This window comes from Amblyomma americanum, chromosome 7 (assembly GCF_052857255.1).
Source record: "Amblyomma americanum isolate KBUSLIRL-KWMA chromosome 7, ASM5285725v1, whole genome shotgun sequence".
Classification (NCBI taxonomy): Eukaryota; Metazoa; Arthropoda; class Arachnida; order Ixodida; family Ixodidae; genus Amblyomma; species Amblyomma americanum.
In genome coordinates, this window is record NC_135503.1 from 46,089,464 (window position 1) to 46,103,265 (window position 13,802).

Sequence of the window (13,802 nt, forward strand, 5' to 3'; positions counted from 1 at the left end):
ATCAGCGTCTGGTGTAGTGTCACTTCCTATGTTGACGAAATGTTCATTAAATGCGTCAGCAAGTTCTTTGTCCTGTACCTCAGCGTCATTTATTTTTAAACGGCGTATTTGTTCCTCATGGGCACGGTAACTCAACAATAAATTCAGATTCTTCCACAACTGAGCCGTGCTAGGAATTGATGAGTTAAAGGCACGTATATAGTAATCTCGCCTTGTCTTTTTTATATCTTTGTCTAAACAATTTCTAAATGTCTTGAAGGACTGAAATAGCACTGCGTCTTTAGTCCTTATAAATTCGTTGAATATGACATTTTTTTTCTACGTATCCTGTTAGAAAGCTCAGTAGTTATCCGCGGTTTACGTGTTTTCATTTTTTTTTGTTTACAGCACTTGATCGGAAAACTTGCTTCGTAGCTAACATTTAATAGCTTGCAAAAAGCTTCATACGCCAAATTTGCGTCTTTCAGAGCATATACAGGTGCCCAAGAAATGTCTGCTATTTTCTCACGAAAACAGAAAGAGTATGCTCTGTTATAAGCTGAATTGTTTGGTTTGGAGTGCATTATTTTCTGTGCATGTCCCGTGAAACACATGTAGATCGGCAAGTAGTCACTCAAACTCGATGCGAAGGTACCAGCTTTAACGGCCTCAGAACGCAAAAGATGTGCCATAGTGGAGGTGTTCGGGATAATTTCAACCACCTGGGGATTTTTAACGTGCGCTGACATCGCACAGCACACGGGCGCCTTCGCATTTCGCCTTCATCGAAACGCTGCCGCCGCGGTCGGGTTTGAATCCGTTCAGAGGGATATTGCGGTCGCCGATAAAGACGGTACACTTTCCAAACAATTTTTTCTTTTCAGAGCACACTGAGCTATCTGTGGTACCGAGAAATGTCGGAGGTGGTGAGGAAAATACGCAGTGGGTACTTCGGTCGGTGCGACGTCAACGGATGATCGTGGTGTCAGTATCCTGAAAAGGTGGCTTCAGCTTATAACACCAAATTTAAGCGGGAAAGTACCATTGCGGTTGTGACGCGGTACTTGCCTGCATGTAGTTTTCGGAGATAGGCTTTCTTTCTGTCTTTACAGTTTGTTTTGATGTGCTTGGCTTTAATCAATAACGAGCGGCTTTATAAGAAACACAAAATATTGTCTTGATAACATATTTTACTTCTGCGTAAAGTGTAACAATCACTTTGTTATCACGTTATCCTGACACAAGCTTCTTTTTTCATGTGAACAGGTTGGGTATAGTATTGAGGTTTGTAAACGTTGCAGTATAGCCAGCGCAGACTCTTGGAAGATATGCGCTATTGATTTTTGCTTAGCTATAAGTAGGTCACAGTAGAAGGCAACTTCCAGAGCAGCATAACGTTTGTTAGGTACAAAGTCATGGCTGTCGAGCTAATATTTCTAGTTTCCTTAGCGAGACCTGGATCTGGACCTATAGTAAAGGCCCGGTATTCAAGCAAATTTAGCGAACGGAATTGAGAGAAAATGTAAAAGAATTTACAGGGTAAGCTAAATATTTGTGCATATGCAGTTTTTTTTTTTCGCGGACTATGGATGCTGAGCGTACAGTTCTCAAAATAACAGAACAATACTAATCTCAAGCACTTCCGCAGTTGTCTGATGAGGGCGTGGAGCACCGCGACCGTTAAGAGCGCAAAAGAAAACGTTTTCTGAGCTTCTGTGCCTACCTCATCTAACTGGTCCATGCTGCGAGCCACTACACATTTGGATTGAACGCTAAGTAACCGACTTGACGCTTGGCGTGCTAAATACAGACTGGCAGGAACGACACTACTTTTTGCGCCCGCATCTCTGGCGGCCTCTGCGTTTACCGCTAACGCGTAGAGGGAGAGAGAGAGTGAAGAGTGCGGAGGGATGCTCACACCCCTCTCTCTTTCTCCCCCACCGCGCGTCGCCCGCAGCGCCCCCCGCCGCTTTCCTCCCTCGGCTCTGCTCCGCGGATCAGGCCCGAGAGGCTCGCCGCGCACCGGTGTCGTCGCCGCCGTTGCGTGTTTTGGGGATGCGACCCGGCCGCCCGTCCTCATCGGCCAAGAGTTGCGACTGGCGTCGAGTGTGACGGCTTCAGCGAGCCGCGGCGGCCGACCCTCGCGAGGGACTCCGATGAGAAGAAGAGCGCAGCGGGACCGCCGAGCACCGCCGAGCGCCGCCGTGGTGGGCCTCTTCGATCCCGCGGCCGCTCCTCCGCCGACCGTCTGCTCGATGCGCGCCGGCCTCGGCCCGTCCTGCTGTGCGCGACCGAACCGACGCCGCCGGCCGCCCCCGGCGTTGCCGCAGCGCCGGCTCTGACTCCGCGCAAGGAGGGAAAACTGTGCCCGACGACGTGATTGTAGTACGTGCCTGTTTCGCGTGACCGAGGCTCCCCTTTCGCTACACACAACACAGCCTGCTTCCTCGACACACCTCCCCCCACCCGCTCCTCTGCTCGCCGCCTCCCCCCTCCCCAACTTCCCCGCTGTGTGTGCGGTGCTCGTCGAATGGCGATGGCCCGTCATCGAGATCGGCCGCCAAGAAGGACTCGCCAGGACGCGACCCGGAAGCCGGGACAGCAGCACCCCGCCGGCGTTGCGCCGAGCCCCGCGTCGTTCGCCCGTGGAGCGGCCTCTGCAGCGGCGGCCTCCGGCGGCCTGCCTCAAGGCGCTAACCCTCGTCCCAAGCTCCAGCGCCGCTAAGCCTGCGCGCCTCTCTGCCGGCCCCCCGCCCGCACAGTCAGCGGTCGCTGCCCGGCGGGACTCGGGGCCTACGCGGACGGCCCCCTTTCGAGCGGACCCCTGCACGACCGCCCAAGGCTCGAGCGAGGGATCCGCCGTAGAAGTGTACGCTTTTAGGCCTGACTGAGAGGGGGAGGAGGAGAGGGGGAGTTTTGTGTTGTTTTTTTTTACCCCTCCGGTCGGCTCGTGTCTCGCCGAGACCGCCGGTGACCGCGGCGGTGACGACGCGAGGGGACCCCCAGCCGGCGGCCGGAGCCCGCGGTCCTCGCGTCTTCGTGTCCGCAATCCCCGCGGCGTGTCCAAGGCGCCCGGCCGGCGCGCGGGCGCTGCGGTGACATGGCAAGCTGGCGGCGTCGAGCCGGGCCGGAGTGACGCGTCGCGCCGACGACCGCAGCACCGCGTCGTCGCCGGAGGCGTCGGCGTCCGTCTCCCGCGGGGCTCCAAGACGCCGCTGCGACGCGGCCCCGCTACTACCGCCACCGGCTCGCTGAGTGCAAGCGGTGGCGAGCTGTTTTCGGTGGTGCAGAAACATGGCTTCGTCGGCAGCCAGGCCTAACATGGGCGTCGGTTCGAGCGAGCCGCAGCAATGCTCGGAACCCGAAGAGGAAGCCAGTCCGACGTCGGCGGCCGGCGCTGAGGGCTCCTCGCAGCAGCAGCAGGACGAGCAGCAGCAACAGCAGCAGCAGCAGCAGCAGCAGCCCGAGTACGAGACGGGCCACGGCCACTACTTCACCAAGCGGACTTTCCACAAGCCCACCTACTGCCATCACTGCACCGATATGCTCTGGGGACTCATAGGTCAAGGGTACATTTGCGAAGGTAGGTTCCCTGTCCAACGTTGTCTGCTCGAACCTCACTATACACTGCCGCCCACCCCGTTCACGGGCACCGCTGACCTAGGTCGGGCAAGCGCTTATTCTGCAAGACCGGCTGGTCCCACTCATGTGCTGTGCGTGAAACATTAGCGCTGACATTTGATAATACCTAACGTTCTTCAGGTGACAGGTCGCACGTTGTTTAGTGCTGCAGTAAGCAGCGCAGCATGTTTGTGAAACTGGCTATTAGTAAAATGAGCAACCTTGGTGAAAAACGAACGTGCTTCTGCACACGTTAGGCCTAGGCGTCATGTTCACATGATACATTCCACTGAAAGCACTTTCCAGAGAAAGTATCATGAATATTGCTGCCGGTGTCGAAAGTTTCCTTTTATATGTTGACTTAACGCATGAGCAGCAACCTCTGAATCCGTTTTTGTGAAGAGGAGGTTCCTGACGAGACCGAGACGACGGTGGAAGTTGTCACGTTGGGCGCTGAGAACTGGGCAGTGCGATTTACGATTACGATGCGTGCTGGCAACCAGATCATCAGGGGCGGAGGCACATTATGTGAATGGCTTCAATGACGCACTCATTTGATCGTAACCTTTCTGAAAACTCGCCCACAGTAGCTGCATAACTTCGTGTTTAGCTTTCAGTGTGGGTATTTTTGCCGCCATTATGCCGTCTGAACATCTCTGTTTTTATTGCATGCGCTAAGTACGCGGAGGTAAAACTGTTGGGTACAAAATCTTCTAGAGCACAAACGATTGCTTATCATGTGGTGAGTTTAGGCCTAGAGGAATTTCCTCAGGCAATTACACAGCATCATCATTCCACGACCATTGTGATTAGGAAACTCAATGACGTGGAAGTTTAGACCAGTAATTACCCTCCGAGTAGCGTTTCTGTCGACTTTCTGACAGAGTTCTTTCAAGAACACGTGATTTTTTTTGCAAATGATGCTTCACTGAGCTCACGGAGTCGGAGAGAAGAAACCACGATTCTACTCTGAGCTCTGCGCGGAAGCTTCAAGGGCGTGAGAACAAAACGGGCGGTTATTTACCAGTCGTAAACCTTTTCGAGTATCCATGCATACGTGAACTTTGTTTTTTATTTTGGATTAAATATAGCATCAATGCCGTTCTTACAGAGAAAGAGCGGCTCGCTTGTGATCGTGTAAGTTGGTGGTCTCGAGCTATGATGTTTATTTATAAACAAGCAGGGGCGCCTAGTTAAACTTGGAAAAGTTTAGCCACTTTAGTGACTACTTTCGATCCCACTTTTAACAGTCGCGCTATTAAGAAAAGATAGTGGAATGCCCGCATATGCAAACGTCTTCTTCCTCTCAGAGAGTCCGGACACTTCTGACAACTCGCATCCTTCCCAGTGACGTACGGTGCCATTATGCAAATTAGTCGAGTGTCGTCTACTCAGGGCAGTGGTAGAGCGCCCTCGGAGTATAATTTAACGTCCAGTGCTTTGACTACGAGTGAAATACAATGTCTTCTTTTCGCATCACAACTCCTAAAATCCGTTATGCAAATGGGTCGTACCATTACTTCCTGCTTTTGTTGTCGTCTTTCACGTTATAATAATCTTTATCTTCAAAGCTCTCTTAAACTACTAGTTGGTGTTTTTGTGAGTGTGCTCGATTTCTAAAAGGCATAGCACATCGTAAGCCACATTCTTTTCTTGGCTAGTGCGGTGTGCACAATTGGCACATTTAGAAGCTGGTACAGTTTTGATGGAGCAACTGCGTATGTAATCAATGCGTGTTGCTTTTGATAGTAAACTGCTTCTGCGTAGATTATTCATGTTAGGAAAAATATTCTTAGATTGAAACCTTGTATCTAGTTACTTGTGGTAATCAGTGGCATTGCGAAAACGCCTTAGTTCATCCACACTTGAGCTTATCACTTTTCTCCATATCTTGTGCTCATGATGATTTTGTTTTTGTGCTCAACCTTTAGAGGTCTAAGCTTAGCAAGCTTGCAGGATAAGAGCTTTCTGAGTAGATGAGACATGTTTTGAGGCCTCGGACATTGTTTTTGAAAAACCGCCTACGCAATAAATGATGATATTTCCTTTCTCTGGTCTCGTTCTGTCCGTATTTGGCCTCCCAGTAGATAAAAAAAAATTGATTAGTTTACCGAAAACAAAACACCTTGTCAGTCTGTCCCACCCATCCTGGCCAATGTAGCTGCTCCTCTGGCTTAAAATTCGCCCATTCCAGCGAAGTTCTAGTCTTAGCGTAAGGTAGGATACAGCAAAAGCCAGCTGTGAAGGCGTTCTCGGTTTTTGAAGATGCATCATTGATCACGAGTTCAGGGGAGAATGATGAAAAGGGTAATAGAAGAAATATAAATGAAATGGTATCGCTAATTTCTCCATAAAAACTGAAGAAAAAATAAATGAAATGCAGAATGACAGATGTGATAATGCAGACACAGGTAAATGCCACGATTGCAGCTGTGCGGCCCATAGGGATGGCTTTGAGGAAGGCTAGGAATGGCTCAGCTATCCTGGTCGCTTCATCGCTTCGAGGGGCGCGCGAAAAACTTTGGAGATCTTCGTTCGCCACCAATTTCCAACCGCATGGGTGAATAGTGTAAGGGTACAAGATTATATAGATTTGTGTTGAGGAGTTTCAGATTTAATTATTTTATTTAATATTTTCAGTACATTACATTGTTTCAGGGTATATTTACAACATGAGGCCCAAAAATCGGAACTGGAAATGAATACCAGCATGCTGCCGATCACAGAGCAGCCGCGATTGGCTCGAGAAAAGGGGAGAGGGGGTACCTTTGTTCTTCAGAGGGCTTGGTTAGCGGTTAGCGTGATGACGATGATATTGGTGGCGGTGGCACTGATAATGATGATAAAGATAAGCGTCCAGCCCGCTCTTCTTTGAACTATTCCAAGTTTCCCGGTGTTAAATTTACAATGCATTTCTCACACTAATCATGCATATTCCGTTTCAAGTCGGGCAGCCTGATGTTGGAAGCGAAATGCCCACTTCAGCGCATAAGCAACGAAACCTGAAGAAATCGAATGGTCAAACTTATGATATCGAAACGCCAGGATAAGTTATCAATTTTGGTTGCACAAAAGTACCTGGATGCTGCCACTTCTTGCAGATGTAGTGAATTTAGCCTGCTTTTTTATTTTCTCAAGAGTTCAAAGCAACTGCGTTATGTTAGTCATAACGTTTCAGCACACTATTGCATGTAATATTCATGTCACTCTTGTCGTTATTTGTAGTGCTTTTTCTGAAGAACGATCAGGGAACTACTGAATTCACAGGAATAGGATAACCGCGCTCGCAATATCGTAAATGCACAAAATAAAAAAAACTGGGACGCATTACGACACATTTTTGTGGAACTGAAGGTGTCTTTGCAAGTAAGCTTGAGATGGTGCGGCTATTAATGCGTTAGCATTAGAGGGGTACGTGCAAGCGAAAATGGTGAGCGCCCTCTGTCAGTGGCAGGTGGCAACTTGTTCACCGGGCTGTGAACGAACTTAGTTTAATACCTTTATGAGCTTACCATTCTGCTTAGGATATATAAGGAACCATACTGCGCCTTTTCGGATAAAACGACCTCTCGTGTGCTGTCCTCGGATATAAAGAATATTTGTGTGTAACCTCAGATACAACGAATTTATGAGTGTTACTTGGGATATAATGAATCAAGTCCTCTACCTTGGATATAACGATCTTTCGTGTTTGGACTTCGGATAATATGAATGTCAACTTCGGATATAACGAACGTTTGGCTGCTAACGCATTCAAACGATCCAGTGAGGATCGCCTAACAGATTACTTATAGTGCAGCAGTCGCTATCACTTTTGCACCCCCGTAGGCGACGAAAAAAGCGTGTGTGTTTACTGTGATAAACTTCAGTGATCTTGCTGGTGAAATATCTGGAAAAAGGGGACGACACACCTTAGTGTGAACACTGAAAGGGTTGGCCTGGTGATCTGTCCGGCAGGCTACTCCAGATGATGGTGATAATGGTGAGCGATGCATATTCAGGCGAGGGGAAGGCTGAGGAAACTGTATCCCTCCTATGTGCGTCATGAAAATGACATTCTTTAGGATGAGTTTCTAGAAAATGCGCCATTGCATGTTCCTGAAGTTCACAGCATGGTGTAATTAGTGGTGTTATATAACGATTATTACCGCTTTAGAGTAAGTATCAAACCATTTGGCACAAAAGAAAGCATATTCAGGTTGATATCCCGTTAAATACTGGGTGATTTATTTTTCTTGTGCGATGCTTTTCTTGATTTCTTTGTGCGATGTGTGTGTAACACGCACACGCGCACACAAACACAAACAAAGAAAAATGCATAATGAAGAAGACCACATCACCACAGGACCAGGCCGGGGGAACAGTTCTAAGGCTGCTGTAGAAAAAATCTTGTTTCAAAACCCAGTAAGTCGTTTTCACGAGATAAAAAGCTGTTTAAGATGGTACTGACGCTGTGTGGGACCGCTACTGCTGCCATTAAATTTATTATTCTGTAGTACATACATCAAGCTTTAGTCATATATAGATAGAACTGCTGTCCTCACTTTTAAATCTAATGGCAAGAGAAAAGCAATTGGTATTCACCTTCTTCAAGTTTATTACCAGAGGACCCCTGTTAAGATAGTCGCACTAAGCTTGTTCCAAGTCAGTTACACGGTGTTCTTGCACTACGACATGCAAGCGTTCAGGAATTACAATAAGTGATCCTCTCCTGTTCTGAAGTCACTGCCGCGTTTTTTTATTATTATTTTGCGGCGACAGGCTCCCTGGTGATTGCGAATTTATATACTTTTCAGACGCTGTTTTCTGGGCGCATCATTGACAAACTACGCTATTTTTGTTGAACATTTATGTTTCCAGACGCATAGAAAACGTTAGTGGTGATATTGCACCAGTAGTACTGGCATGCCGTTCTAAGTGCCGGTAAACCAATGATGTAACTTTTTGATGTAGACACAAGGAATTGTGCAGCTTTCCATAATTAGCAATTAGAAAAACTTTTTTCCCAGAAAACTTGCCATAAAAGAAAAGGCAACTGGTTCGTAGCATGATGGCTATTCAAAAGAATTCGGATAAATACAGCAAAGGTATTCACTCTGCCTACTTATGAGGACCTCACCCGTCGGACATTTTTTGTTATATTTGAATTACTTCTGAGTGTTTCGTGCTCATTTCACAGTTAACTGCTCGTTTTTCATGTTAATTTCTTTTATGCTGTGGTTCTTCACACTGACTTTGCTTGGGCGATAGCGGAGAGCACTTTTTTCTCTATTTTATTTAAGAAACTTGTTTTTAGTGTTCCACGCGAAGAATCCATATAGTGTGGGGAAAATATATATATTTTTTTCATCGTTGTGAAACTATCAAATGAGGCCAGAACACGTTCATTACAGCTGTCGTTTCTTCGCCGCCTAAAAAAAAACAAAAAAAAAACAAAACAAAAGCACGCTGCGGAATACTATTAACGGGAGTCACTCAGTCGAATCCTAGTTTCGTGAATATGCAGTTAGAGCGACGTCTCTGAACGGAGTAGGCATATAGAGAAGTTCGGAGGTCTGCTGTATACGGTTGAAACAGTGTGCGTCACTATGCATCACCAATTTGTTACGCCGGGCACAATTCCACAAGCAGAGAAACTTGAGACCGACTAGCTTTAACTCAGGTTGATGTGAGGAGTAATCTTTTTCTTAATATATTTTTTGCGAAAGGTGAAGTGGGCACAAAGCGTCTATATAGAGACCGCTTTTTTTTTCTCTTTTCTGCCAGGCAATACTCCGGTTTCTTAAGGTAGCCTGCTTACGTGACAGGTCGTGACGCACGTCCTTACTGACGTCCTAGATCCTTACATCGACCACCTCTTTCCTTTACACATCCTTCTCTGCCCTCTCCCAGTGCAAGGTAGTGAATCGGAACACTCTTTCAGTTAATCTCCCCGCCTTTCATCTTTCGTTCTCTCTTTTACTCGTTTACGAAACTAATTCGAAAAGGCCGAAAAGGGGGGGTGGGGGGGGGGGGGGGCGCAGGTTCGCTCCTTGGGGGTGCTCAGTGCGTTTTCAGGGCTATTGGCTCCGTGGGACCAGAAGCGCTCGCATCACTCGCAGTTATTTTCCTTGCGAACAAAACCGCTGGTCGCGATTCGAGCGCTATCTGTTGCTCTCGCAGACACTCCCGTTATCGTCCTGTTTTGGCCTGCACCACAGTGAGCATAAACAGAGGCAGCAATAAACAGAGGGCGCAATAAACACAGATAGACGAAGCATTTATACCGGCGAGTCGCTCGGCGTCGCGCGTTGAACTCTTTCGCGACTCGTTTGACTCGCTTTTATAACTGCAGAAACCCTGTTGCGTCGTCATTCACGGAGCGCGAATGTTTCGCTGAATGGGCCGGCCGGTGGGCAACAGCCACGATTCGCTGCGCTGTTCATGCTCAAAAAAAAAAACTAAGAAGAAAAGTGCTTTAATCTCAAGAAGGAAGGCACGTGACGTCCACGGCTTTTCACGCACACACAGAAAAAAAGAAGGTTGTTCTTTCTGTAGTCGACGATTTTTAGCCGGCATGTAGCAGTTTCTTCGGAATAAAACACTAGACAGCCTCTCGTGACGTTCAAGCGCTCTTGCGTAACATCGTACGTCTATAGTCAGATCAACAGCTTCTGCTCAGTTAGGGGGCTTCCTGGGGTAAATGCGCTTTAAAAAGAAGCAAATAAATTAATTCATGCGCCGGATGGTTTAATCATGTTTTTTCGTGGAGACGACAGCTTGTGAGAGCCTTAAAATAGGATACGTATTAAAAGCATGCACGGGGAAGAAAGGTTGAATGCGCTCCAGAAGGGCACTGATTATATTGAAGGTGGAGAGAGACGGGGGGGGGGGGGGGCAGGAGGATTAAAAAAGAAGGGGGTAAACAGTGCCATTGGGCACTGCAAAACATCGAAGTGCCGTACTCTCCCATTAAGGGCCGAGTGCGGCACTAAGAAGTAGATGAAGCCGCGGTCACCTTTCCTTGCATCCTGGGAACTTAAGTGACTCTATGAAGTGGAGTCTCAAAGCGCAAGCGTGCCACAAAAGTTATTTTGGTGTCAGTCCACGGGAAGAAATAACGAAAGTGCACCATTACTTCACATCGCTTTCTTGGGAAACGAACAGAATTTACCGTACACGCGCAACGCATGCGCTCTATTTTCCCCCCTAGATATTTGCGATGATTGGTATTAGTCAGCACATCCGCGATATTTTTTTTATCAAATCATCCCACACCGGACTTCTTTGATAATCGTTTTATCTCTCATCTATCCGTTGGGAGTTGCACGGTGCGCATTCCTAGCTGGGCTGGTAATCCCAGCTCTCGTCAACGCTTTCTCACGCCTCTTTCCCTCTTGCGGTCATTACGAGAACTAAAAAGTGGCCAGCTCACGAACTGATGGCACGCTCAGTGACACCTGCGACAACCAGTTATGCATTCCAGACATTTAGAGGAAATGAGACGAAAATCGTCCTTCCAGTGTGCCTCTGTGAATGTGTGCAGCCCTTAAGCCTTTTAATGGCTTCAGGCTCAGCAGCTATACATAGACGCCACCCGCCACGTTCCAGCAGCAGCTCTTGGCTCTTGCATGGACATTGCGCCAGTCTAATGGCCGGAACGAAGCGTGCGCATACTGTTGGGCTGCTTGATGTGTACGGTTGAACAGCGCAGCGCTCAAAGACGCGCCGGAAAGAACTGGCGGGTGCTTTTTTAATGCGATAGCGTTAGGAGCATCATCGGGAAAAAAAAGTCTCCTCGGTCATAGAATACTCTGATTGGCTGAACGGAAGTGACGTCACCAGTCCGGATAAATCTCACTGGCTGGGTGCAGTGACGTCACCATACAGGAAGTGAATCCAGCTGGCTGGATGCAGTGACGTCACTAGGCAGGAAGTGACGTAACTTCCTGTTTGGTGACGTCACTTCACCCAGCCAGTGAGATTTATCCGGTCTGGTGGTGACGTCACTTCATGTCTGGTGAGGTCATTCCTCTCCAGCCAATAGGAATTATCCGGTCTGGTGACATCCGGTAAAGGCATCGGCAGCTTCTAATGCTATCGCATTGCCAACACACAAAGTAATTAGGTGTCCGTGTGATTTTTTTCCCCGGATTTTATCCGGAAGCCCTTGCTGTTCAGATGTGGAAGTTGGTATGTAGCTGATCAAAAAGTAAATGAAAGGTTATTGCTGCAGACTCATGAAGGCGCGCCGCCCTAGTTACCTCGGTGGATTACGTCGAACAGAAAGTGCAGCTATTAATTACCTTTCTTCCAGCGTTGTAACGGTGACTCGTAGCTGACGACTCCGTAACTCAGACAGGTTCATTGATGACGCGTGTTTAATGACGATGAAGGTGAAGCACACACACACACTCACACAACACGCACGCACTTTATGAGAGAGACTCTACAGCAAGTGCTGTGCTGGGGAAAGTTCGAACAATAAAAATTGTTTTGAGGCTGTCTTTGAGAAATTATTACACTTACACCAGCTGTGTCTGTCATCCGGCTCATTTGAGTATCGCGCGTGTGAATGCGGAAGGAAGGCGTAGGCTGTACAGCTACTGATGCATCTGCTCGTACGAGACTCCTGCAGGTCAAACACGACAGCTGTAGGTGACAAGCGCTCTCATTGATAGATTTTTTTTCGTGCGCTAAAAGAACACCGCGGGAACCGTGGCAAGCCGTAGTGGAGGGCTACGGGGCAATTTGCACTAACTGGGATCGGCGAGGGAAGATTCGCATGTCGCCGTAGTAAAAATATTGCGGGGACGAATTGGTCAGAAGCAACACGCTATATAGCTACTGAGCCACCATGGACGGTCTGTCAAGAGCTTTAAGTAGCACAACACGTATGGCCTTGGAGAAATGTGGCTTCGGTACACATGCTTTGCTTTTTCAGCCGCATATTGTTTATTTGTTTTTAAAGAAAAGGAAGCACGCTCTAACTGTCTCATTTCTCGGCGGAAACCTCAATCACGCCGTGAGGGAAGGTGTGGAGTGCATAACTCTAAATCGCTGCAGGGTGGGCAGAACTTTTTTCTCACTTTTCAAGATCTTTTGACCATCAGTAGAGCCGTAAGTGTTGCACTACACGGCTGAAAACGAAACCATGTGTACCGAACACTTCTGACCAAGGCTGCACATGTTAAATATGCGCGGAGCAAAGTGAGCGGCAGATCTTTTTTCTTTTTAGGTTAGTGACGAAATGCACAGTAAAATCACCAAAGCGCGCACATTAAGAATACAGCCTTTTATCTGTCGAAACAAAGCACTCATTTGAGTTCGCACTGGTTGTGAGGATTACCGGGCTTCCTCTGTTTTCTAATTTAGGGGATTTTGAGAGCGACAGAAATTTTGTTGTTTAATCCTCTGTGCGCAGTCTTAGTTTAGCGGTTGCTCGCGACAGTTACCTTGATGGCGGACGGCGAATTGTCTTGTGTTGGGACCCACTGTACGTTGGCGGTTATAAAGACGTTCCAATTCTTCATTTTTTGTGCATCGAGCCACATAGTGTGGTCTTGTGTGCTCACGTTCAGCCGTTGAGCCAACGGCCGCTTTTTTCCGAGTCGTGAGCGAGGAACAGGTTGATTTGTGAAGTGACGAGCTGCGCTTGTGCTGTACTGTTTACGTGCTCGCAAAACGACCTTGCAGTGTTCACGATCAGGGTGCAATGCCAAGAAGTGGGCTGATAATAATAATAATAATAATAATAATAATAATAATAATAATAATAATAATAATAATAATAATAATAATAATAATAATAATAATAATAATAATAATAATAATAATAATAATAATAATTGGTTTTTGGGGAAAGGAAATGGCGCAGTATCTGTCTCATATATCGACGGACACCTGAACCGCGCTGTACCGTTTTTTGTAGGACAGTGCCGACGTCTTCTTTTCCAGACGCTCAATAAAAAGTGAATAAATGCCGACCGAACACGTCATTTCACATTCGAACATGTTCGTGTACTCCGACTTGGCCTCTGCTGTTGGCTGTCCGTGTCTAGAAATGCAGCGCTCCACTTGGTAGGAATTAATCAGGAGTCCTCCACTACGGGCCTGGTTCGTAGTAGTAATAGTAAAAACATTTATTTCGGAGGAGAAGAGTTAGGACTAGGGGGTGGGGGAGAGAGAGATTTGAAGCTTCAGTGGTCGGTCTTCCCTATTCC

General features: G+C 47.5%; 1 protein-coding gene across 2 annotated transcripts in view; it reads left to right on the forward strand.

Annotated features, from left to right (window-relative positions):
- Positions 1–1,960: 1,960 nt before the first annotated feature.
- The window catches only part of LOC144099029 (diacylglycerol kinase theta), a 70,633-nt gene continuing 58,791 nt past the window's right edge, over positions 1,961–13,802 (forward strand). For both annotated transcript variants that reach the window (XM_077632034.1, XM_077632035.1), the window contains exon 1: positions 1,961–3,562. In XM_077632034.1, coding sequence (XP_077488160.1) covers positions 3,274–3,562 — 289 coding nt within the window. In that variant the 5' untranslated portion in view covers positions 1,961–3,273. The remainder of the gene's footprint in view (positions 3,563–13,802) is intronic.